General features: G+C 44.7%; 1 protein-coding gene across 3 annotated transcripts in view; it reads right to left on the bottom strand.

Annotated features, from left to right (window-relative positions):
- The window catches only part of LOC126191491 (UDP-glycosyltransferase UGT5-like), a 152,777-nt gene that overhangs the window by 19,913 nt on the left and 107,072 nt on the right, over nucleotides 1-25,792 (bottom strand). For all 3 annotated transcript variants that reach the window (XM_049932380.1, XM_049932382.1, XM_049932381.1), the window contains 2 exons: nucleotides 17,635-17,857; nucleotides 10,256-10,475 (listed from right to left, as the gene is read on the bottom strand). In XM_049932380.1, the coding sequence (XP_049788337.1) occupies nucleotides 10,256-10,475; nucleotides 17,635-17,857 (443 nt within the window). The remainder of the gene's footprint in view (nucleotides 1-10,255; nucleotides 10,476-17,634; nucleotides 17,858-25,792) is intronic.

Here is a 25,792-nt window from a genome sequence, read left to right as displayed (position 1 = left end):
CACGTGTTGAGCAATTCGGCGGTACGTCCACCCGGCCTCCCGCATGCCCACTATACGCCCTCGCTCAAAGTCCGTCAACTGCACATACGGTTCACGTCCACGCTGTCGCGGCATGCTACCAGTGTTAAAGACTGCGATGGAGCTCCGTATGCCACGGCAAACTGGCTGACACTGACGGCGGCGGTGCGCAAATGCTGCGCAGCTAGCGCCATTCGACGGCCAACACCGCGGTTCCTGGTGTGTCCGCTGTGCTGTGCGTGTGATCATTGCTTGTGCAGCCCTCTCGCAGTGTCCGGAGCAAGTATGGTGGGTCTGACACACCGGTGTCAATGTGTTCTTTTTTCCATTTCCAGGAGTGTACAATTAAAGATTATGATTGCTACCACAGTCTGACACCAGTCGATGTACAGGTAATGTTTCCTCTTGACAGCTGTGGTCCTGTAATGAACCTCAGTATCTATAGCATACATAATTTTCCATGTAAAAATCTCTCCCATACCTTCACAGTTATCAATGTGATGAATCTATACATCTCTCACGATAGGAGACACACTCGTCTTGTCTGATCATGCCACAACATAAGCCACAGTAACTTCACACTGCAACACACATGCATTTGAGACAAACAGTGCAGTTATCTTTTATATCTGTACCGTGTCTGAAAAAATTATGGTACGCCTACACTCACACCGGCTACATGTCTCGATTCTCATCAGTCCTAGGAAATTATTTGACAAAGTCTTTGAATCAGCGCTTGTGGAAGATGCTGCAGCCTGCCAAGATTCTCTCAAACAAATGTTATAAAGGACTGGCGTCCGGCACTATCTGTGATAATGAATACTGCACCTGAGGACATAATGCCTGGAAAGACATCAACGATGTGGGTTGGTGTACTGTAATACACATCACTATCGATAGAACAACTAGGAAAATGCGAGAGTATGCTTAGGGGTGCCGATGAGGGGAAGTATTGTTACAACCGTACTGCCCATCCTGTTGAACATGCACACTGCTATATTGTGCAGCCATTTACAAAATGAATCTATCACAACATAAGTTCTGATATACTCCTCAGTGCGTTGAAATCACAATTCACCATGTCCACTCTATTCTTCCATTATGACTAGACATACGTAATTTTTTTGTTTTTATGTGAATAGTAGGTTGATTATTTGTCACAAACGTATGCTGTAATGTAAGTCACAGTACGTTTACATTCAAGCAGCTGCATGTGCACCAGCAATTAAACCTTGTAAAGTGGCCCACAGATTGTCAAATGCGGAAAGACTCTTACTCAATTACACTGCTCTGCCACTGAGGACAGGAACTTGAATATTAGAGCGTGAAATCGATCTCCAACCCAGCAATATATCACCATGTACTGTGTCGATGTAGTAAGCATACAATTCGTATCCTGCACCATACAAAAATCGCACCTTTTACATCATTCATATAGCTATTGACCACCAGACACTCGTACATATACTGAGAAGACAGACAGCACCGTATATACTCCTTGCAGCAGTAGATATTTTTCCAGTAGCCGATGGTTGCATGTCATCCACTCCCGATGCATGACCAGAGCGCCCTCAGCAGACTGAAGTCACTCTTAGAACTCTTCTACAAATTCGGACTCATTTCCCCTCAGCACAAACGCATTACTGTTTCTGGTCTGGACCTGCTTGCTTGCTTGCTTTTCTACACCCATCTCTAGATTCAAGGATTACAAGAACATGTATTTTCGCATGGTTTCCCATAATATTATACCATTTTCGCAATACTTCTCTACATCAAGCACACAGCAGTATCCTACCGATCGCTCGCGCTACATATTTCCGAAGATTGGTAATTATTCCTCTACAAACCCGAAACTTTAGTGAGGTGGAGAATGCTGTAAACCACTGAGTAACAAGAAACTTATCTCATCTACGAAAACCTTTACGTGATAACTCGAAAAAAATAGAGTAAACTGATATTTCCACTCGCTAATACTGATGTCAGTGATGTAACAGATTCCACATCATCTCTACAATTTACAAAGACAAATAACGTGTTTCTCATGTCTAGAGAACCAGCATATGTGTCTTCCACCTGCTAGATGCACACACCACAATCGATGTTCTCTCAACTAAATAAAGATGCAAAATGTGAAGAAGCAGTCGACTGAACAATTTACATAGGAATAATGGCCAAGTGCAAACACACGTCCATATTGAATCTTCTCAAATTTCCATGCGATCACGAAAGCTGTCCAACACATACTAAGTATTCAGCCGTCTAGAGGACTACGACTACATGTTTAAGTCAGTTACATTCCTACACTCCAACAGGCCTTTCCATTCGGACAGCTCCTGCCGTTAACTGGAAACGTGAATCATTCCCGTCACCAGCGCAGAACGCTAAGCACACATAGGCAGAATCATCCTAGAAACCCAGTGACATATATGTTTTATCATTGTACTTACAATTAAATGTTATGGTTGCGGTCTCTAGTGAACGACATTCGACAATGAGTGAAGTATCTGAAATACACCCTGCTGACGGTTGTGGCTCTGGAAACAGAAATATCTGAGCCATTCTTATGACCTGACATACTCTTCCTTTTGCTGTCACAGTATTCCACGTCAAATCCATACCTACCTTTGCACATGTCTGAACACAAACACACACTTTATGAGCCTGATGCCCAAGGCAAACCTATGACACATCCCCTAATACTAACATTATGTCAATCACTGATTGTCGTCAATACAAAATACACCATTGGTGAGCACATCTCATAAGTTTTTCTTGCGAGTGGTGCCACTGTGTCTTAGAAAGAGAGGTGTAATCGTCTTACAAACCGCCAGATGTTAAAAAACATAACCATATTACCATCACAAGCGGTCTTGGTTCTACAGATGCACACAAGCATCCATCTTAAAAGCTCTACTGTCTTTATAAATCGAGGTATGGCATTACCTCCGAATGAATTGGCTTTTCCAGACAAATACCGAGACGGTGATCATAGGAATGTATATTATCAGACCATCAATCAGGTTACACGTAGCCCATGAAATAGCAACCTCGTGATAAAATCGCTGAGTTTTGAAAGTGATTTGGTTAAGGGACGTGGTATGAAACCGGTATTTGCAACTCCCTCACGCTTCTAGATATTTCTCCAGTATTTGTAATGTATTCTGTCTTGATACCATGTCAGAGGTTCAGTGATATATCCACTGAGTTATGGGCGATGACTGATTGAGGAGGATCACAAACAGTAGATGTTGTGCTGATTGACATCTTAAGAAACATACACTAGTTTTCAGATCTCTAGTGTCTCGCTATCCACTAGAAATGATGTCTATGGTTTGGAATCAAGTCCCTCCATTCAAGCACATACCTGCGTTGGATCCTATGGAGATGTCCTTTGATGATTACAGCCACTAGTGAATCATATTCCTGACACTCTCATATCTCGAAATGAGCCACCTTTCTCGAACCTATCTGCTACAGGAAAATTCCAACATGGTTTTAGGTAGCCGCTATGCATCTTGCAACTACCCTTCAGACTCTGTGCTACCATCCATGCAGCTTTGCGCATGTGATTGTTCCAATGTAAGTCAGAACTGAGCAGAAATCGGAGAAGCTATATCTACCAACATCTGCAACCCGTTTAGAAACAGGCAAAGCTGAGTTACTGCGACAGAACTGTGTTTTGACCATTCGATGGAAATGAAGCCTGCTCCTGCAACACAAGGTAGTATAAAAGACAGTACGGGAACTGGGGGAAGGACGCGGATTTTGCTACTGCATTGTGGTGCTTCTCCAAATTACAAGTAGGTACTACAGATCCCCATCCCTCAGGGTCCATTCGCATCTATCACCCCAACATTCTATCAGTGTTATTCTGTTCCATCCACCAGAGAAAAATTACGAACTACAAAAGCTCCACTAATTTCATCCGATAGAAAACTCGATAAGACTTTTACCGCATTTCTCTCCTCCCATTATCGAAAACAAAACCACATGCATGCCGGCTTCGAGGACATGTGACAATCCTATTAAATATACAGGTATTGACCCAGCGCACAGACCAGTTTAAAGTTTCATCACCTATACTGTAGGAGGATGACCGTATCCCACAGACTATACTGTAAGTTGCAAGAGACGCTCCCTGTGATCCTGTGTCATTGTTTGAAACATTGTTTTTTTCTGCTGTAACACGCTTTCTACACTGCCGTACATTTTGTTTTTCCGACACGACTTTGAGATCTGTCTCAGGTTCTAAACTGGCATTAACATGTTCTGATCCATTGCCTCTCGTAGAAATCTAGACGTTGCATGGTGTAAATCATGCTGTTTCTGCACCTACCCTAACACTCCATACAAACTGGATGATTTTAAACAAAAGACAATTACAACATAAGAAAACTGGAAGAATTTGGCGGGTGGCATTGTGGAGAGTCTCCAAATTGCTGTCCGAATGTGACTGACGACCTCTACATTTAAACTCATCTGTCACAGTGACGGAAAAGCTGATGGCTCCACATTCCATTTCGAGTGATTCCTCATATTGCATTCTTGTATGTGATCACTGTTTCGGTGCTATCTGTCCCCAGAAGGTGTTGTCCCTCCATCAAAACTCTTTCTCCAACTCAAACAATCGATGTAAGTCAATCATTATGTGGTAACCAACAGTGTACCGGCGGATGGATGAGATGGAAAAGACACCCCCCCCCCCCCCCCAATGTACTGAGATAATAAAAATTATAGTTGATAGTGTGACAAAGAAGAATGCACCAGAAACGGCATTCAAAAGCATGTGAAATTCGAAAAGTGTACCAGAAAATGGTGGGAGGACATAACTAATTACTGGATTTGATATCAAAGGCGGTACAATACTTTAAGGAAATGGGGGTGACATGTAAAACCAGTTGACAGAACAATAGGTTAAGTGCCGACAAAGGTCCACAGATTAGGTTAAGACACCCAGAGTACAGTGCCGAACATTAGGTTATGGAACATGTTTGCCCCATGTAATTCTGTCTTACAAGACCTACATGTTTCCAAACAGCAGACAATGATGAGCAAGAGAAAACCAACCTCGACAAACTGATTTTTTTTTTATAAATAAACAATGTACCCATGAATTTCCTGTTATGAGATCCTTCCTCCCCACCAATTTCCATATATTTCATATACTGCCATGAATCCCCTAAATTGTTTAAATAAACAATATTCCACACTACGTCTAAATTTTTTAAACAGTATTCCACACACTACAATCGAATTCCCTCCAAATGATCGATCAACTAAGTCTTTTTCTCGCCAATTTTTGGGAGGGATGGAGGGAGGGGAGGATGGTTTACCAGAAGGGGAGAGGTTAATTAATTGATCAATTTAATTAAATAGTCAACCAAATTGATAAGAGGGAGAGAGGCTATTCCAATAACTCAGACCTGAAAGTGTACCTGCATCAGCGAGGTGGAGGCGGTGGGGGGAGGGGGAGGGGGTGGGGGAACTATAAGTTAAGTGCCTGTCAATCAAAAGGAATGATCCTTTTAGCAGAACGATAGGTGAAGTACCTGTCAATCAAAGGAGAACAATAGGTCAATAAATTTGCTCCTGAGTGCATACATGTCCCTGATGTAGGCAACCTGCACTAACAAACTGCACCAGCATCCCTGTTGCCCTCCTCCTGGCAGAGAGGTAAGGAACGCGGTCACTGCAGGGTTAACAGAAATGAGGGTGGGGAATGTTTTATCATATGTCTTCCAATGCTGACAACTCACGAGCGTGCACATCTAGGACTGGTCACCTGCTGTATTATGAATATCAGATGGATGTATCATGGATTCATGAATGCGTGTTATAGAGACAGTCATCTCCAAATGTGGTGCATCTTTGTAGCAAGTAATATGAAATAAAATTATGGCTGTTTTAATACAATGCAGTGAGTAAAGGAAAAACGACATTGACAACATTTACTAAACGTTACATTGATTGCGTCGCCAATGGCCTTGCCTCAGTGGTACCACTGGTTCTCATCAGATCACCGAAGTTAAGTGCTGTTGGACTGTTGTGAGGCAAACTGAGGAGCAACTTGACTGAGAAGTAGCGACTCCAGTCTCAGAAACTTACATACGGCCAGGAGAGTGGTGTGCTGACCACTTGCCCCTCCATATCTGTATCCAGTGACGCCTATTGGCTGAGGATGACACGGCGACCGTTTGGTACCGCTGGGCCTTCATGACGTGTTCGAGAGGAGTTACTTTGATTGTGTCTCATATTGAAGTTAGCATAGTTAGTTAACACTGGACACTAACTTATGCAGCTTACCAATTAATAGTGAGATCGGTAGGGGAAGGTGTGGTAGAGTGGCCACAATGTGAAAGGCGGCCATTGCAAGCTTTCTGCCCTGAACAGTGTTGCTGCCTGCCGTGGAGTGGTCAGACTAATTCTGATACATGTAGCCATCACTGTCAGTGAGACTGAGAATGAATGCTTGTTCTGTTATTTTTTATTAAAAACCATATTTATTTTTTTGGGCAACGGCCTTGCCGCAGTGGATACACCCATTCCCATGAGATCACCGAAGTTAAGCGCTGTTGGGCGTGGCCAGCACTTGGATGGATGACCATCCAGACGCCATGCGCTGTTGCCATTTTTTGGGGTGCACTCAGCCTCGTGATACCAATTGAGGAGCTACTCGACCGACTGGTAGCGGCTTCGGTCAAGAATACCATCATAACTACCGGAAGAACGGTGTGCTGATCCCACACCCCTCCCAACCGCATCCTCCTCTGTGGATGACACGGCGGTCGGATGGTCCCGGTAGGCCACTCGTGGCCTGAAGATGGAGTATTAAAAATTCGTTTTTGAGTCGTCTGATGTAAGATGAACCGCTCAGTGTAGCCGTGTGGTCTCAGGTGCCTTACCACGGTTCACCTGGCTCCCCCATCGGAGGTTTTGAGTCCTCCCTCAGGCGAGTGTGTGTGTGTGTGTGTGTGTCGTCCTTAGCATAAGTTAGATTAAGTAGTGTGTGTAAGCCTAGGGACTGATCACCTCAGCATTTTGGGCCCATAGGAACTTACCACAAATTTTCAAAATTTCGAAATGTAAGATAAGTCATTTATACCATTCTTGTTACTTCACTTGTATGGAAAGCAATAACGTGTTACAATCATTGTTTAAACAACGTCTCCTGGCCTAGAAATGTAGTTCCTTGTTATTTATTTGAGTCTGATAGTTTATTCTGTGAATCACTAATGAGGACACGGCGCCCAGTTGGGAAAAGTAACCATACTACTTGTCGGGAAAAGTAGCCAAGATATTCACCCTAATAAGTGTAAGTTACTTCCAAAACACATGCAGAACACAACAGATAAAACTGACTTCCTAAACCCTTGGCAACAGTATCTGCTGAGATACTGTCACTGTGTAAACCTTCTGTAAAATGTGTGCAGTTCCAACATATTATTTCCTTTTTCACTTTAAAATGCTTGGTGTGTCACCTTATAATTGTAGATTCATATTGTGTTAGTGGTAAGCTTCTGTCAGTGACCGTGCTTTGGTGAACGTTGAGTTTCTCTTCGAGTGGCCACTTTACCCCACCCCGTCCCTCGCCTAACTGTGCCACCCGAGGTGGTGCCCTACAGAGTCACTTTTGGCTCTCAGGCGAAGAACTCTGACGACCATTGATCTAGATTCACCAGCTGAAATGTTCTGTTAGCTACATGGTAGATTTGCTATAAAGTTTTTCGACAAGAAATATGACTCAGTATATACACAGGTATAAATTGTGATTCGAAGCGAAAAGGTCTAGCAAATACGGGCTCCAAAACGTATACCTCAAGAGCTATGAGCACTCCATCTTCGATGCTGTGAAACAAATCTCTTCTACTACAACCTCTTTGCTTTTCATATTTTGGGAGGTGGTAGGGCGGATCAAAAGAAGAAAAAAAGAGTGCAGTAAACATGTGCTCTAAATTGCATAACTTAAAGAGTTATGAGCATTTGTTCAGCAGAACATGTGTTTCACAGTAGAAAAGAAAAACCACAGCTCACACATGGTAATGTATGCGCTTTAGATCCCATGACTGCTGGACATTTTTTCTTCACGCCTCTCAAAATATAGAAAGCAAAGAAGAATTTAGGGAAGAAGAGATATGTTCATCAGTGTCTAAGATAAAGAAGTGCTCCATAGCACTTGAGATATGCATTTTACTGTAGTACTGGTTGTCACGCACATAAAAAATCGCCCCTCTTGTGAGTATAGCGGTTGTAGAAGGGTCGTTATTAGGCTTCCGCGGTGCGTGTGAAACGTTTCCAGGTCCTAATACAGAAATCCTGGACTTGACGTTCTAGTATAGGCGGATATTGAGCCACAAAATCCTGATTACCTGGTCTATTTCTTTTGAAATAGAGTCAGTTGGATATTTTCAATATGTTACTGATAATGAATTACTGTCATGTTTTTTGCGAGATCGATCTTAAATATGCTTAAACTATAGCTAGGAAATTACAATAGCAAATAAGTGCTCAGACGTCTGCATTGCTCGGTCTTCTTCCTAAGATAATCTTCTTTCGAAATAACTAAAAGAAATAAAAAACTATCTATTTTTCTGGGACGGTAAACGAAAGGATATTCAATAATTTCGTTATTTCGGTTACACGTATAATGAAATAAGAAAAATCTGAATTTAGCTATTAATATTTTTCATTTTTCGTGGAAATCATTTCATGGAACTCTAAGATAGTTTCAAATCACACGACATCAACCCCAGCACACGATTTATTGCTTTCCTCTTTCCCCTGGGCATTTATGAAAGAGAACACTCATTTGACGTTGGCATAATGAATGACGTGGAATGTCAAAGCATTATTCCGCCAATTTAAATAATTTCGCATAAAAATTGTTTATTACACAGCGATTTGAAATAAGTTGTCTATTTATACAGCCTTTTAGTTTGAATCTGTTTCGTGAAATTTTATCAATGATCAGCGAATTTATTGGCTTCCAAGTTGACATTTATAGTCTCTGCTGTTTGTTCCCAGATTGGAACATCAGCTAACGGAATCCACTGAAAAAGCTTTAATTCGCTGCTAAATTCAGATGTCCATCCCTAAAAGTAAACCCATGCAGTGTCGACGCCGCGGCTGCAGAACGTAAATTACGTTAGTCTTACCATGGAAGTTATGTATTTTTCATTGAGCGTCGACGACTCGTTACTGGTGTTGTATTTGAGAACTGATAATTCTGAAATCGTATGTCGTGTCTCGAGAAAAACAACCACCCACCTCGTGGTGGTTATGGTACGGGACAAGTAACGTGGACTGGGTTAAGTCTGTGTACCATTCTAAGTGAAAGAGTGACACACAATCGGTCTGACTAAATGTCACGAGCGAAGGTACTTTTCTTTTGGGTATCGTACCGCTATGTCATGAAATAGTCGCATATGCCCGTTAAAACCACTGGTACCAGAGTAATATTTATTGCAAGAACTGTGTCTGCCTCTTAACTTATGACAGCGTATCTGAAGAGTCAATATTTAATTACGTCCATCGTACGATAATATGAGCGTTGGAACTGGAACAGTGGCAACTATTTATTTACAGCTCGTAAACGAGTTCAAAGTTTTACTGACCTGCAAGTAGTCACCAGCATTGTGCATAACCCGTTGCCAGCGATGTGGAAGTCGGATGATACTCTTAGCAGAGTCACTTGTGTTGACGGTTCGAGCGACGCGGTCTATTGTCCGACGAATTTGTAGCAGTTCTGAAACGAATGCTGTGAAGTGTTTCCTCGAGTTTAGAAATCGAGTTGAACTCACGAGGTGTTAAGCCAGGGGAGTGCAGTAGGTGGTATAGCAGCTCCAAATCAGTAACAGCTTGCGCTGTATGTGCTTGAGCATTGTCCTGCAAAATGATGGTCAGGTTCTGCAGAACGTGCCATCACTTCTGTCTCTATGCAGTTCATTTTTGGAACACAACCTATGACCAGCTGTTTTGTACGAGCTATAAATAAATAGTTGCCACTATTAGAGATCCAACCCTCATATCATTTACGAACAGCACAGCCCAAATTCCTGATGGGACCTACGCAACATAATGAATATGTGGCACATGTTCTGCTCACGACGGCAGCCCCTTCCCCATCGTCAGAGCCTTAAGCGAGGAGCAGCTGAGGTGGCAACACTGTAGCGCCGCGCGACAGGCGCCTCATAAACCAGCAGCGGCAGTGCTGAGGTGCGGCACGGCACAGCAGCCTGACCTGCTGTCGTCGAGCAGCTGGTGCAGCGCGTCGCTCAGCGACTCGCGGCTGAGGTCCTGGTAGAGCAGCTTGAGGCCGTGGCCCGCAGCGACCACGCGGTCCGCGTTCAGGAACTGGTCGGCGAACATGGGCATGCACAGCATGGGCACCCCTGCCGCCACCGCCTCCTGTGTGCCCATCAGCCCCGAGTGCGTGATGAACACGCGCACGTTCGGGTGGTCTGCAACCGAAAAGGTTATTTTACCAGGTATTATTTGCAATCGTAGCCCCTGTATCTCTAACAATCTCTTGTTTCAAACCAGGTAAGCAAATTATGTGTAAATTTAAAGCACATAAGAATTTTTAAAATTTCCTGAGAGATTAAAAGTGTGTCCCAGAACAGGACTCGAACATCGGACATGTTCCTTTTTGCAGGTAGTACTGTTACTAGCTGAGCTATTCGGGCTCGACTAATGGCTGCAGTCCTGCCAGTACCTGCATCCTCTTTACAAGCTTTACATAAGCTCTGCTGCATAAAGCGTCGGACTAGTACTCCTGACAGATAGCACATCACGGAGGATTAGCTCAGCTGCAGAGTTGGTGTCTTTCCCAGAATCAGTCTTTCCAACGCAGTGCGCCCTGTCCTGAAGTTCGCTGGATACAGTGAAGCTGTGTGGAGGACCACGTCTCAGATCCACGGTGTTGCCTTTCGTGGGCAATGCTGCCAGCAACTGAGACACCCAGGTGCGGCCAGGGACCTACCCTTACATCATTAATTCCACCAGGTCATCTTTTGTACATATGTAGGAGCGTTAGGAAGGAGACTACTGACGAAAGTGAAATTGTGAGGTTGAGTCGTTGGTCTTCTCTAGGTCTCCAGTCGGGCAGGTCACTGCCCGCAAAGCCGAGGATCGAGGTAGAGTTCTGGTCCAGCATAGAGTTTTAATTCTTTGGGAAATTTCAGAACAGCATACACTCTGCTGCAGAATCAAAGTGTCATTTTCACCAGTTTCAGTTGAATTATGTAATCATTGCTAATGTAACACATGGTAGAGAAACCGTTTTCCTAATACAGAAGACAACAAAATTCTTGACGATTTTGTGTATGGAAATGTAGTGATGTCTTAAAACAGAATGTCATCTATAAACTGTCGGAAGAACGATTATACCGGATTGCCAAAATGAAATTAGCCTATGAAAGTGGAACCAGACAGCATGATGAATATTATGCAGTGGTTCTTCGCTGTAATAGTGGCCTGGTGCTCTAGTGTACCAGATCGACTCAGTGGTTGCATCGGATGGTCACATCATCTTTCTTGTGTGCAGCGTAGCCAATGTTTACAAGGTACTTAGTATCTGTGCCAGCTCGCTTCCTGTCTATTAAACAGCTTTATTACACTTTCATAAGTGTGTAAAACAGCATAAACAACAGTGGAAATCTATACCTGGTAGGCTGGTAGAACAATGTGAAGCTGGAATTCACCAAAGGCAATGATCAGCCAACAGCTCTTGTAATTCAGAAATGGGTAACTACCTCTATGAAACTAACAAGAGACCAGATAGGCATTGTGCAACTTAATACTAATGAGTCGATGTACTATTTCAAATTTTAACATAGTGTACAAACGTGCAATCCGGGAGTGTACTTGTAACTTTGAGTTAACAGTAGCAGCAGGCTCTGTCTCTAAGTTTACCATTAGTCCAGTCGATGGCAATTTGACAAGTGGCCGCGAGACTATCGGGATTCGACCATCGATCATGGAAACGTGTCGGCTCTTCGTGGTAATCACATTTTTGCTATACAAGGTCGATGGTAATCTCCTCATACACCGTCGCCGAGATAAACGGTGGCTCGAAACGTACAGCGTGACATAGATACAGGCTGGTGTGAGCAGTGTTTTGCTTTGGGAGACATTCTCCTCTGCGCTTGCACCGAACCTGTGGTAGTAATCGAAGACATGCTGCGAACAACTCGCATCCCTTCATGCTTGATGTCTTGCTGGACGGCGATTCCATCATTCATCAGTACAATCGTCCACGTCTAGGGGCTAGAACTGTGCTACAGTCCGTTATAGTGAACCCACGTTGATGTCACGGCGACCAAATTCGCCTGATGTAAATCCTACGTAACCCATCTCGGTCATCGGTCGCCATCCCTGCGTAGGCAAATCAGTGGCCCGTTATTTACGCGCCACATAAGTGCACAAACAGACCAGCAAATTTTCAGATCCCTGATAGGCAGTATCAGTGATTAATTTCGTTCCAAAGACGGAAAAACAAGCTATTAAGCAGGTAGATATAATGTTTTGGCTCATCGGTGTATGAAGAAGAGGTGCACGTGGGACAACTGAGTGAGACTGTGTTGGGTGAGACTGCTACAATGGATATATTGTACTACCATTTTTGTTATAGAGAAGTGATGGCTGTTGCAAAATGCAGCCAGAAAGAAAGGAGCAAGTTTAGAGGTCTAAGGCTCGATGGATAAGGCTACCATTGTAGAAAGATACCAGTGTTCGGATACAACATAGTGTGATAACTTTCACGTGGAATCCAGCCTGTTCCTGAGATGGTGGAAAAGAACGAGAGAAAGCGGAAAACTTAGGAGGGGCCGTTTGGGGATGTCCCAGCTAGATCAAGCCTGGCCTGAAAAATACGGTGTGAAACTTGAAAATGGAGTCGACACTCGATGGCCCCTAACCTCTCAGAGAACAGAGAGGGCAGCGCAGTCCCACTGATTTCATGTAGGCTACTGACGCACTATAAACATGAACACCTGTGGTTGTGCCCTATTAACTCCAAACTTGCATGGACCACAAAGAGAGGGTTGAGAAGACAATTGAGCCGTGGGCGACTCGTGTTCATGCCATTTATTGTTTGTCATCTTCTATTACGGTACTGCCGCCTCGTTTTCTTATTCCATTTACTGGCGTCACTAACTTTCTGCCTTACTTGCCCGTGAGTGGCAGCAGTAGTGCTTATTGATAAGTGCACTATCGTACCATCTCTGGAGCGACCGATAGTGTTTCTGGGTCGTCGTGTCTGGAAGTCAGTTGGAGACGGACCAGCAGTGCAGTCGAGGCAGGGAACAGCAGTCGGGGAGGAAGCAGCGTCGGGCACCGAGCGCCAGTGAGGTGCGGACAGCCAGTACTTGCCGACCGCTGGCGACACACGTGTACCATCCGGCTGAAGACGACTGGAGCGGCAACGGCCGTTGGTTGGTCGTTCGGTCGGTCATCTCATCGGCCGACCTGTGCTGATCTTTTGACCGTTTCCGGGTTTTAGGCAGTTGGTCAGTTGGGACAGACCAGCGAGGAAGTCTCGGTGGCGCGTAGTCAGGCTGGAGCCACTGGCGGTGTGCATCCACTGTTGGAGTTGTGAGGGGCCTCTTGCGAGGGTTACGAAGTTCGTCGCCCACCGATCCTGCACACTAAAGTTGAGTGCTCACTTAACCTACTATCAAGCCTCAACTGCTGTCACATCTTTTCGTTTGATCCTGGTTGTCGCTTTCTGCGAGATTCCTGCGAGCAACAATGTGTGTGCATTGAAGTCAGCTAGAATTGCAGCCGACCTGCCTGTGTGGAGTTTAACTTATTTAATTCATTCCTTAACTAATGACGTGTACCAGCAGTATCTTCTGACTTGCCGCCGTTGACGTTTTGATTAGCTGCCCTGGTCGCTGACGTAGTTTTCTGATGTGTATTTTCCTCGTCGTGTCGATGCTGTCCAGCACGGCGTGTAGTTCGACAGCTGAGGTGTTGTTGGTAGTTTTGGGTGTTTATTCTGACTTGATTGGACTGGGCACCAATATTCAGAACATTGTGCTGTCTTGTTGTCGTTTTCTGGTCGTGTGGAGCGGAACTGATCTTGTTGGTTGATTCGTCAGTTGACGGTCGATTTGGTTGCCTTCCGATTAAGAGGTTGTCGGTCTGGCTACCTGTCTCACCTAAACGTGCGTTAGTGTTACCTTCCCAGGCCGATCCTTGCAACCTCCTGAGTGTCGCTCCTTGTGTTTTACACAGTGATTTCTGTTTTAGTCTTAAGTACTGTGTGTGGCCTTCAGCGGAGTTTTAGGTTAATAAAATTGCGAGGCTTTTCTTCTTAGGCCTCAACCCACAAAAAAAATTGTTTCTTGTATGGTATTTGGCCTTCAGCAAAGTTTCAGCCTTTCAAAATTAAAATTGAAAGTTCCTTGTGCCTAGGCCTTAAGCTGTAAATTTGTTTCAAGTTGGTATGTGGCCTTCAGCTGAGTTTTCAGCCTTTTCAAATCAAAAGTTGAAAAGTTTTGTCTAAGCCTTAAGCCGTAAGAAATAATTTCTAGTTTGTACGTGGCCTTCAGCCGAGTTTTCCAGCTGAAATTAAAAGTTGGAAATTTCTTTGTCTGGGCTTTAAGCCGTGAGATTGTTTGCGTTGTGTATGTGGCCTTCAGTCGAGATTTATGTGAAACAGTTTAGGACAAAGCCTTTAGCCTAATTTAGTTGAAATTTAGAAGCTCTTCCCTTTAAGCCTTAAGCTGTAAAATTGTTTTCTGCATGCTGTGTGGCGAGTTTTAATCTCTCTTACATTAAAAAGTCAAAATCCTTGTCTTGCCCTTAAGTCATAAGATTGTTATTCTTTAGTATGAGGCCTTCAGCCGAGTTTTACACGAAATATTTTGAGATAAGCCTTTTTAAATTGAAAGCTCTTCTTCCTATGTCTTAAGCTGTTAAACTGTTTTGTTGGTATGCGGCCTTCAGCCGAGTTTTCAGCCTATTTAGATTAAACATTGAAAATCTTTGTCTCGACTTTAAGCCGTAACACTGTTTTTGATTAATGTGAGGCCTTCAGCCGAGTTCTATGTGAAAAATTTGAGCTAAGGCTTTCAGCCTATTTATATTGAAAATTAAAAAAAATTCTAAAGAAGTGAAGCCTGCAGAAGAACTCCTGTACCTCAATTCCTTGATTAGGCCTTGTGCCTTGGATTTTCGATGTGGCCTTCAGCCGATCTAAATCGAATCAAAGGAGGTCTTTCGTCAAAACCTTGAGAGTTTTTGATTCTTCCTTGTGTAATTGTTTTAAGAAATCAAGTTTATATGTGACTGCAGCTGACAGAAACTTATTTTGGCCCTTTCCACAAACATAACGTCATCCGCTCTGTCCTGCTAGCACAGGGATTTCAAATGCTTCGTGGACAGAGTAGCAGAGACGTGCTGACGGCAAAACCCGCGAGATTTTGTGACTTACTAAATGAGTCTTGTGTTATTATGAGCCAGCCGGAGTGACCGAGCGGTTCTAGGCGCTTCAGTCTGGAACTGCGCGGCCGCTACGGTCGCAGGTTCGAATCCTGCCTCGAGCATGGCTGTGTGTGATGTCTTTAGGTTAGTTAAGTTTAAGTAGTTCTAAGTTCTAGGGGACTGATGACCACAGCAGTTAAGTCCCATAGTGCTCAGAGCCATTTTTTGTTATTATGAGTATAGAGGTCGGTTAATAAACAAGGTAAACCTACTAGGATGGTGTCAGTTCAGATAATTTGCAGCAAAGTCGTGGAGGGAGGCCGTATAGTCCTTCCAAGCTGTACAACGTGTTGAACGTTTGGCGTCAGCGCCTGGCGGCGGTGGTTGTGCCGATGATACATAGTGTTATGCGTAGGGCGCTTCTGTCACGCCTCATCATAGGTCATGTTGTAATGGAAGGCTCAAATGGTGGGAAGAATGACACTAAGGTAGGTCATTTGTACCGTATAGTTGGTAGGCATCGCAGATACTCTGTGTGTTTGCAACGACGGTAAATCTTTGGTGTAGGAACACTGGAGAATGCAGTGCTCTTTCTTTTTATGTAAGTAGCAGAATGGTGCAATGGTTGAGGCACTGGACATTCGCTCTCGAGCTGAGGATGTGAGGTATCACGTGTAGCCATCATTCGCATAACAGGTTTGTTCCAGGCACCACAGCAATCCCCAGCCCGTGACCACTGCTGGAAGCGGTCGTGATTTGTTTCCTGTGTGCGTGGCGAGATGGGCGCTCTCTACCTGACAGCTCCCATCTCCCCTCTCACACACAGTTCGATTAAATACTGCAGAGAAGCTACATCGGCATCTGTGCAGAAGGCTACAGGCAGTATAACGCTATGTTATGTTTCAGGTCGCGATGGAGAAAAACAGGACTCTCTCACCTCCCAAACACTAGGAGATGGCAGCAGTGGTACATCCATTTCATTGCATAGTGGCTCGTTCAGTAAATATGTAAGGTAAGATCATGTGGGAGAAGAGTGTCCCCCCAACCAGTTCCATGCCCCTTCACGAATTCCACAGAGGAATAAATTAGGATTCATTAAGGATCAGTGGCTGATGCTGAATGATCTGGTGCCTGAAAACGTCACAGATGTGTCCCACTGGGTTCATATCAGGAAAATTTGGTGGAAAAGACTAGGGAAAATCATGAAGCATGAATAGGCGCACGTGATATGCAATAATATTCACGTATTACACAGCTGACACAGCTGTTATGGTACCTTCGATTAGCATCACACATCCCATGGAAGCCTAGATAAATGTCCCCCAGGCAATGTCTGTGGAGTGCCACATGTTTCGAGGACCCAATTGCCTGGATACTGGCGTATACACATACGACCACCGACCTGGTGGAACAAAAAACGTGCTTCATTTCTCCATTGATCTACAGTCCAATATCAATGATTCCATGCCCACTGCAATCGTTACTGACGATGCTGTTAGGTCAGCACGGAAACATGTAAGTGTCGTCTGCTGTGGAGCCCCATGTTAAACAATGCACGCTGGATGGTGTGCTCCAAAGCAGGTACACCAGCACTGCATTGTGTGGTCAGATCTGCCACACGTCGACGCACATCCTGCTTTATGAAGGGGCAAACCTCCGCCCCCTATACTCTGTGATGGGGTGTGGATGACCAACACCTCGTCCTCTACTCACGGTTTTAACGTCTTTCGACTACTTTCCAAGGGCGCCCACTACAGCAGGACACGAATGCCCACCAGCTCTTGAGATATTCGTTCCAAAGCACCAGGTCATAAGAATCTTTCGTTTGTCAAAGACGCTTATGTCAATAGATTTCCTCTTTTACAGCCCATACCGTCGCTAGAATGATTCTCCACACATCTCGGTTTCTTCTCTCCAGGTTTCTAACCTAGTTAGTGGTTGGTGAACGATTTCACCATGCGATACTGCCTGTTTTTCTATTATAGTCACGTACTGACTTTCATTCGTCTCTTCTCCGTTTATGTCCATTTATTCTCACATCACATGCCCACAAGGGCAGCAGATGGCACAGAACCTCGCAGCGAGTGGTGGTCGTAGTGTTTTGGCTGAAGTGTGCAGTGTCACCTCGCACTGCAGGAAGACGACAAGTAGCGGAGCAGAGAGACAGCCAGCCGAGGCAGGCACACTCACTGAGGACGTCGTTCTGCGGCAGCCACCGGCGCGCCAGCACGTTTGGCGGCAGCTCGGGCAGCCTGCTGGGGTCGGCTCTCCACAGGACGCGCTGCTGCAGCCGCGAGAAGGCGTCCAGCACGGCCCGCAGCTTCTGCGGCGAGAACGTGTCCGGCCGCACCATCGTGCCCAGGCTGAAGTACACCACGCCCTGGGGGCTGCCGTTCAGCCACGCTTCCAGCTCCTGCAAATACGTCACCCTGTACACAACTGCTTAGTCGACGTCTGCCAGATAATATACAGGGTGTTTCAAAAATGACCGGTATATTTGAAACGGCAATAAAAACTAAACGAGCAGCGATAGAAATACACCGTTTGTTGCAATATGCTTGGGACATCCGTACATTTTCAGGCAGACAAACTTTCGAAATTACAGTAGTTACAATTGTCAACAACAGATGGCGCTGCGGTCTGAGAAACTCTATAGTACGATATTTTCCACATATCCACCAGGCGTAGCAATAATATGGCGTAGTCTCTGAATGAAATTACCCGAAACCTTTGACAACGTGTCTGGCGGAATGGCTTCACATGCAGATGAGATGTACTGCTTCACCTGTTCAATTGTTTCTGGATTCTGGCGGTACACCTGGTCTTTCAAGTGTCCCCACAGAAAGAAGTCACAGGGGTTCATGTCTGGCGAATAGGGAGGCCAATCCACGCCGCCTCCTGTATGTTTCGGATAGCCCAAAGCAATCACACGATCATCGAAATATTCATTCAGGAAATTAAAGACGTCGGCCGTGCGATGTGGCCGGGCACCATCTTGCATAAACCACGAGGTGTTCGCAGTGTCGTCTAAGGCAGTTTGTACCGCCACAAATTCACGAAGAATGTCCAGATAGCGTGATGCAGTAATCGTTTCGGATCTGAAAAATGGGCCAATGATTCCTTTGGAAGAAATGGCAGCCCAGACCAGTACTTTTTGAGGATGCAGGGACGATGGGACTGCAACATGGGGCTTTTCGGTTCCCCATATGCGCCAGTTCTGTTTATTGACGAAGCTGTCCAGGTAAAAATAAGCTTCGACAGTAAACCAAATGCTGCCCACATGCATATTGCCGTCATCAATTCTGTGCACTATATCGTTAGCGAATTTCTCTCGTGCAGCAATGGTAGTGGCGCTGAGGGGTTGCTGCATTTGAATTTTGTATGGATAGAGGTGTAAACTCTGGCGCATGAGACGATACGTGGACGTTGGCGTCATTTGGACTGCAGCTGCAACCCGGCGAACGGAAACCCGAGGCCGCTGTCGGATCACCTGCTGCACTAGCTGCGCGTTGCCCTCTGTGGTTGCCGTACGCGGTCGCCCTACCTTTCCAGCACGTTCATCCGTCACGTTCCCAGTCCGTTGAGATTTTTCAAACAGATCCTTTATTGTATCGCTTTTCGGTCCTTTGGTTACATTAAACCTCCGTTGAAAACTTCGTCTTGTTGCAACAACACTGTGTTCTAGGCGGTGGAATTCCAACACCAGAAAAATCCTCTGTTCTAAGGAATAAACCATGTTGTTCACAGCACACTTGCACGTTGTGAACAGCACACGCTTACAGCAGAAAGACGACGTACAGAATGGCGCACCCACAGACTGCGTTGTCTTCTATATCTTTCACATCACTTGCAGCGCCATCTGTTGTTGAAAATTGTAACTACTGTAATTTCGAAAGTTTGTCCGCCTGAAATTTTACTGTTGTCCCAAGCATATTGCAACAACCGGTGTATTTCTATCGCTGCTCGTTTAGTTTTTATTGCTGTTTCAAATATACTGGTCATTTTTGAAACACCCTGTATGTTGTTTATATATCAAGCAGAGTGTATGTGTGTTAGTGTGGGATCTCCTCCGAAACCTATGGATCGATTTCAACGAAAATGGGCATATGAAGAGCAGGCCTTGTAAATATCAACACTGTTTGGTTTATAGCAATCTAGCCCCAACAGGAGCAGTGATACCTGAAAAAACGTGTTTTCCCAGCCTCTGGCTTATGCCCTGCACGACAGGAATGTTTTACGGAAACAGTATCGGCCTACCAAATCGACCTGCTTTACAGGGCAGCCTATATGTCAGGGACAAGAAACAGTTTTCCAGGCTCTAGTTTGGATAGAGGAGGGGACAGAAAAGTGAAGGGAAGGAAAATGGACAGAGACAGGGGAGGAGGGGGACATACTTGAGGTAGCAGGTAGGTCTAGGAAGGTAGTCGACATGTGGAAAAGGAAGATAAGCAGGGGTGGTGGAGAGGGGGAGGAGGACATGGTCAGAGGGAGGGAAAGGAAGGTATGGCGAAAGAGGGACAGGCAGGAGAAAATGGACAAACAGTGAGTAAGGAGGAGGTGAAGAGACAGAAAGAGTGGAGAGGAGGCAATAGATAGAGGTGGGAGAATGAGGTGGACAGATAGAGGGAGAAAGAGATGGACACACAGAGAGGGGCAGGTGGAGATGTGTTCAGTACCTGTGGAGATCGCATATGAAGGTGAACCCATGAGGAAAGTCTAGTTATTAATAACTGCAGTTGGGGTTGCGTGCTTCTGTGGAAATGTTGTACCCAACATACCGCTTCTATACAGACTCTTACGACAACAGTTTTGTGAATATAAGAAGTATCTGTAAAGTAACTTCAATTTTCTTGTTGGCTGGAAAATAGTACCAGAACAACCGCTACAGTGAATCACACAGCAGCTCAGAGTCCTCAGAGCTGCAATAGCTACAAGCTACACTGCCTCATCATCATCTTCGGTATCCATTTAAAGTTACAACTGAAAATCAAGCTAATGTGAAAACCATTCTGTAATACCGATTTTATTGAAGAGCGCGAAGTGGTTGAAACAAGTACTCACTACACACAGCGCTCTCAAGCGTCCATGTGTGCTGTCACACTGTGCGGCAGCGTCTGTGTCGAGTGCTTCAGTTATTAACAGAACAAGTCAGCTATATAATCCACTGCTTCAAATACGAATACCGTAAAGAAAATAATTACATGTGTGTGAGATATCAGCTGGAATGAAAGATCCTGGTTCAGCTTCTTATTTATTTGCCAACTATTCCTGCCTAAGCTCCAAGTAAGAGGTACAATTCCTAATGTCGTTGCAGTTTTAGAGAATAATCATCTTTGTGATAAGATGGCTGAAGTATTATGTAAATCTGCTTATGAGAAATCTTCCTCTATTATCACTAAATAAGGTCTTATATTGACAAATCAGTCTAGAATGCAACTGTAGCGGTGTAAAATCCCATAAGGCTGTTCTTTTCACTTCAGCTTTGATGATTCTTAGTTTGCTTAAGTGAATCTCTTAGTACATTAAGGTTACAGCACCACTGAAATTAATCCCGGTTTTGAAATTAGTACCATCAGTGGTAAGATGGAAATTAATTTTTGAGGCTTAAAATTTACCAATCACGAATTTGCTATAGAGGGTGAGTCACCTAACATTACCGCTGGATATATTTCGTAAACCACATCAAATACTGACGAATCGATTCCACAGACCGAACGTGAGTAGAGGGGCTAGTGTAATTGGTTAATACAAACCATAAAAAATGCACGGAAGTATGTTTTTTAACACAGACCTACGTTTTTTTTTAAATGGAGCCCCGTTAGTTTTGTTAGCACATCTGAACATATAAACAAAAACGTAATCAGTGCCGTTTGTTGCATTGTAAAATGTTAATTACATCCGGAGATATTGTAACTTAAAGTTGACGCTTGAGTACCACTCTTCCGCTGTTAGATCGTGTGTATCGGAGAGCACCGAATTACGTAGGGATCCAAGGGGAACGGTGATGGACCTTAGGTACAGAAGAGACTGGAACAGCACATTACGTCCACATGCTAACACCTTTTTATTGGTCTTTTTCACTGACGCACATGTACATTACCATGAGGGGTGAGGTACACGTACACACGTGGTTTCCGTTTTCAATTACGGAGTGGAATAGAGTGTGTCCCGACATGTCAAGCCAATAGATGTTCAATGTGGTGGCCATCATTTGCTGCATACAATTGCAATCTCTGGCGTAATGAATGTCGTACACGCCGCAGTACATCTGGTGTAATGTCGCCGCAGGCTGCCACAATACGTTGTTTCATATCCTCTGGGGTTGTAGGCACATCACGGTACACATTCTCCTTTAACGTACACCACAGAAAGACGTCCAGAGGTGTAAGATCAGGAGAACGGGCTGGCCAATTTATGCGTCCTCCACGTCCTATGAAACGCCCGTCGAACATCCTGTCAAGGGTCAGCCTAGTGTTAATTGCGGAATGTGCATGTGCACCATCATGCTGATACCACATACGTCGACGCGTTTTCAGTGGGACATTTTCGAGCAACGTTGGCAGATGTTCTGTAGAAACGCGATGTATGTTGCAGCTGTTTGGGCCCCTGCAATGAAGTGAGGACCAATGAGGTGGTCACCAATGATTCCGCACCATACATTTACAGTCCACGGTCGCTGTCGCTCTACCTGTCTGAGCCAGCGAGGATTGTCCACGGACCAGTAATGCATGTTCCGTAGATTCACTGACCCGTGGTTTGTGAAACCCGCTTCATCGGTAAACAGGTAGAACTGCAACGCATTCTCTGTTAATGCTCATTGACAGACTTGCACTCGATGATTAAAGTCATCACCATGTAATTGCTCATGTAGCGACACATGAAACAGGTGAAAGCGGTGACGATGCAGTATGCGCATGACACTACTTTGACTCAGTCCACCGGCTCTCGCAATGTCCCGTGTTCTCATGTGTGGGTTCGTGGCAACAGCAGCTAACACGCCAACTGCACCCGCTTCTCATGTGACGGGCCTGTTACGAACCCGTTTGCGTGCTACGACCATACCTGTTGCATACAGTTGGCGGTAGATGTTTTGCAATGTGCGGCACGTTGGATGCTCTCTGTCCGGGTACCGTTCTGCATACACCCTGCAGGCTTCAGCTGCATTTCGTCAACACTCGCCATAGATGAGTATCATCTCCGCCTTTTCAGAGTTCGAATACACCATGGTCACAGTTCCTACAACACTACACTATCACAGATGTCTGGTAACACGGTGTACTACAGTTGGTCTGCGTGCGGAGACGAATGCAGAATAACAAAAGCAGCAAGCGCTACATGCGGACACTGCGACAGCTAGACCAAACCACAACAGTGCACTACAGCCACACTCGTAAACACTGTCGTCATCGTAAACATGTCCCTGCAGATGCTGCTCGCCGACCGTGGCCTGTGTTTGTTACAACACGCAACTGAACGTCGGAGGTCTAAGCGTCAACTTTAGGTTACAATATCTCCGGATGTAATTAACATTTTACAATGCAACAAACGGCACTGATTACATATTTGTTTATATGTTCAGATGTGCTAACAAAACTAACGTGGTTCCATTTAAAAAAAACTAGGTTTGTGTTAAAAAACATACTTCCGTGCATTTATGTATGGTTTGTATTAAACAATTACACTAGCCGCTCTCCTCACGTTCGGTCTGTGGAATCGGTTCGTCAGTATTTGATGTGGTTTACGAAATATATCCAGCGGTAACGTTTGGTGACTCACCCTGTATACGCTGCAAAGAGAGCCGACAATATAATCTATATAAATTACTACACTGTATCGGTTCTTAATGAAAATATAATTGTTATTAGGTGATGATAGAAGTAAAAACACTGTGAATTAGAGTTATATTTATCTTCCTTGCTAAGTAAATTAGATTTATGAACAATAAAATTATTTGTGGACGTATGTACCGTCGTTGTAACTAAATGAAAGGCGCTATTTTGCCATATGTAGTTCGTTTCTGTCATTGATGAAGCATCTTCAGTAGCTTGTGAATACATGTTTGTTTATATATACACTGGTGAGCCAAAACATGATGACCACTGCCCATCGCGAGACTGTATGCTGGCTGGTGGCGCTGAGGGCACGTGACGCACTCTAGCGACGGTAAGTGGCACAAAGGCGGAAATTCGGCGACTTAAGAGACTGAAAAAGGCCAGACTGTTGTGGACTAGCGTCTAGGAACGAGCACTTCGGAAACGGTGAAGCTGGTCGGCTGTTCCCGTGCTACTGTCACGAGCATCTGTGGAAAGTGACTGAAGAATGCTGAAGCCACGAGTAGGCGACAAGAAGTTGGACGTCCATACCTCATCACAGAACATAGGGACCGGAGGCCTGCCCGTTCTCTAAAGCAGGAGAGGCGGCGATCTGTGGAAGATGTGACGTCAGAGTGCAGTGCTGGCGCAGGCGCAAGTGTTTCGGAGCACACCGTTCAGCACACAGTGTCGAACACGGTCTTCCGCAGCAGAGGACCCCTAAGTGTTGTGATGTTGACCCAACAACGTCGTCAAGCATGACTACAGTTGGCACGAAATCATCGAGATTGGACCGCGGATCACTGGAACCGTGTCGACTGGTCGGATGAGTCCGGTTTGTCGGTAAACGAGGTCGACGGTCGTTTCCAGATACGCCAGTGTGCAGGCGAACGGCTGCAGCGCGCCACGGACGCAGGCCGGTAGGAGCAGCCTTATGTTGTGGGGGACGCTCACATTCACTTGGACTTCCATTGGACCTGCGGTAGTAGTTGAAGGCACCATGACAGCTGTGATTGATGTTTTGCTCAACAGTGATGGCATCTTTCAGCAAAATAACTGTCGGTGCCACAAGTTCAGAATAGTGCTGCAATGGTTTGAAGAGCATGATAGTGAATTCACGTTGATGTCTTGGTCATCAAATTCGGTTTATGGAGTCCAATTAAACCCAAATGGGACGCTATCGGGCGCCGGCTCCGCGCCCACAAACCAACCGCCCGTAAATTACGGGAAGTAATTGGCATCTGGTGCCACAAAGCTCCGGAAACCTATCGAGTACTTCTCGATGGCACACAGAATCACTTTTCAATTGATTTCCAGAACTGGACCAACACGCTTTTAAGTAGGTGGTCAAAATATTTTGGCTCATCTGCATGTATAGTAAATGCATCATGTAGTAGTTACATGTATGTTAATATGTTACTTTTTCAGCACAAGATTCATGAGGGTAAGTTATCGTTTGGTTTTATGATTTTGAATGTTAGTAGTTCATGTGTGTCATCCTGGAGATGGGTTTACTCGGTATCCATCTGCAGGACGGTACACATGAACTAACAATATTAGAAATCATAACACTAAACTATAATATAATCTCATGAAACTAATGGTGCAAAAGTTTTATATATTTTTAACAGCTAAACAAATAAATTCATCACCTTTTTCCTTTTTCCTTTTCCATCGTTCCTTAGTTACTTCAACATTCATGAAGATATGATCCACTTTTGCAACTAGATGAAAGGCACTTGTTTTTTGTCACACACAATTCGCCTCTTTTATTAAAAGCATTTTGAGTGGCCTGTAATATATATGCTTGTGGCAAAAAACAAACTGCCTTTCATCTAGTTGCAAAGATGGATCATATCTGCATGAACTTTGAAGTGACTAAGGAACAATCATCATCATCATCATCATCATCATCATCATTTAAGACTGATTATGCCTTTCAGCGTTCAGTCTGGAGCATAGCCCCCTTATAAAATTCCTCCATGATCCCCTACTCAGTGTTAACATTGGTGCCTCTTCTGATGTTAAACCTATTACTTCAAAATCATTCTTAACCGAATCCAGGTACCTTCTCCTTGGTCTGCCCCGACCCCTCCTACCCTCTACTGCTGAGCCCATGAGTCTCTTGGGTAACCTTGCGCGTAACATGACCCCACCATCTAAGCCTGTTCGCCCTTACTGCTACATCTATAGAAATCATTCCCAGTTTTTCTTTGATTTCCTCATTGTGGACACCCTCTTGCCATTGTTCCCATCTACTAGTACCTGCAATCATCCTAGCTACTTTCATATCCGTAACCTCAACCTTGTTGATAAGGTAACCAGAATCCACCCAGCTTTCGCTCCCATACAGCAAAGTTGGTCGAAAGATTGAACGGTGCACAGATAACTTAGTCTTGGTACTGACTTCCTTCTTGCAGAAGAGAGTAGATCGTAGCTGAGCGCTCACTGCATTAGCTTTGCTACACCTCGCTTCCAGTTCTTTCTCTATGTTGCCATTCTGTGAGAATATGCATCCTAAATATTTGAAAACGTCC

Source organism: Schistocerca cancellata, chromosome 6 (genome assembly GCF_023864275.1).
Source record: "Schistocerca cancellata isolate TAMUIC-IGC-003103 chromosome 6, iqSchCanc2.1, whole genome shotgun sequence".
Lineage (NCBI taxonomy): Eukaryota > Metazoa > Arthropoda > Insecta > Orthoptera > Acrididae > Schistocerca > Schistocerca cancellata.
Note: the sequence above shows the minus strand (reverse complement) of the source record. Positions and strands in the feature narration are given on the sequence as shown.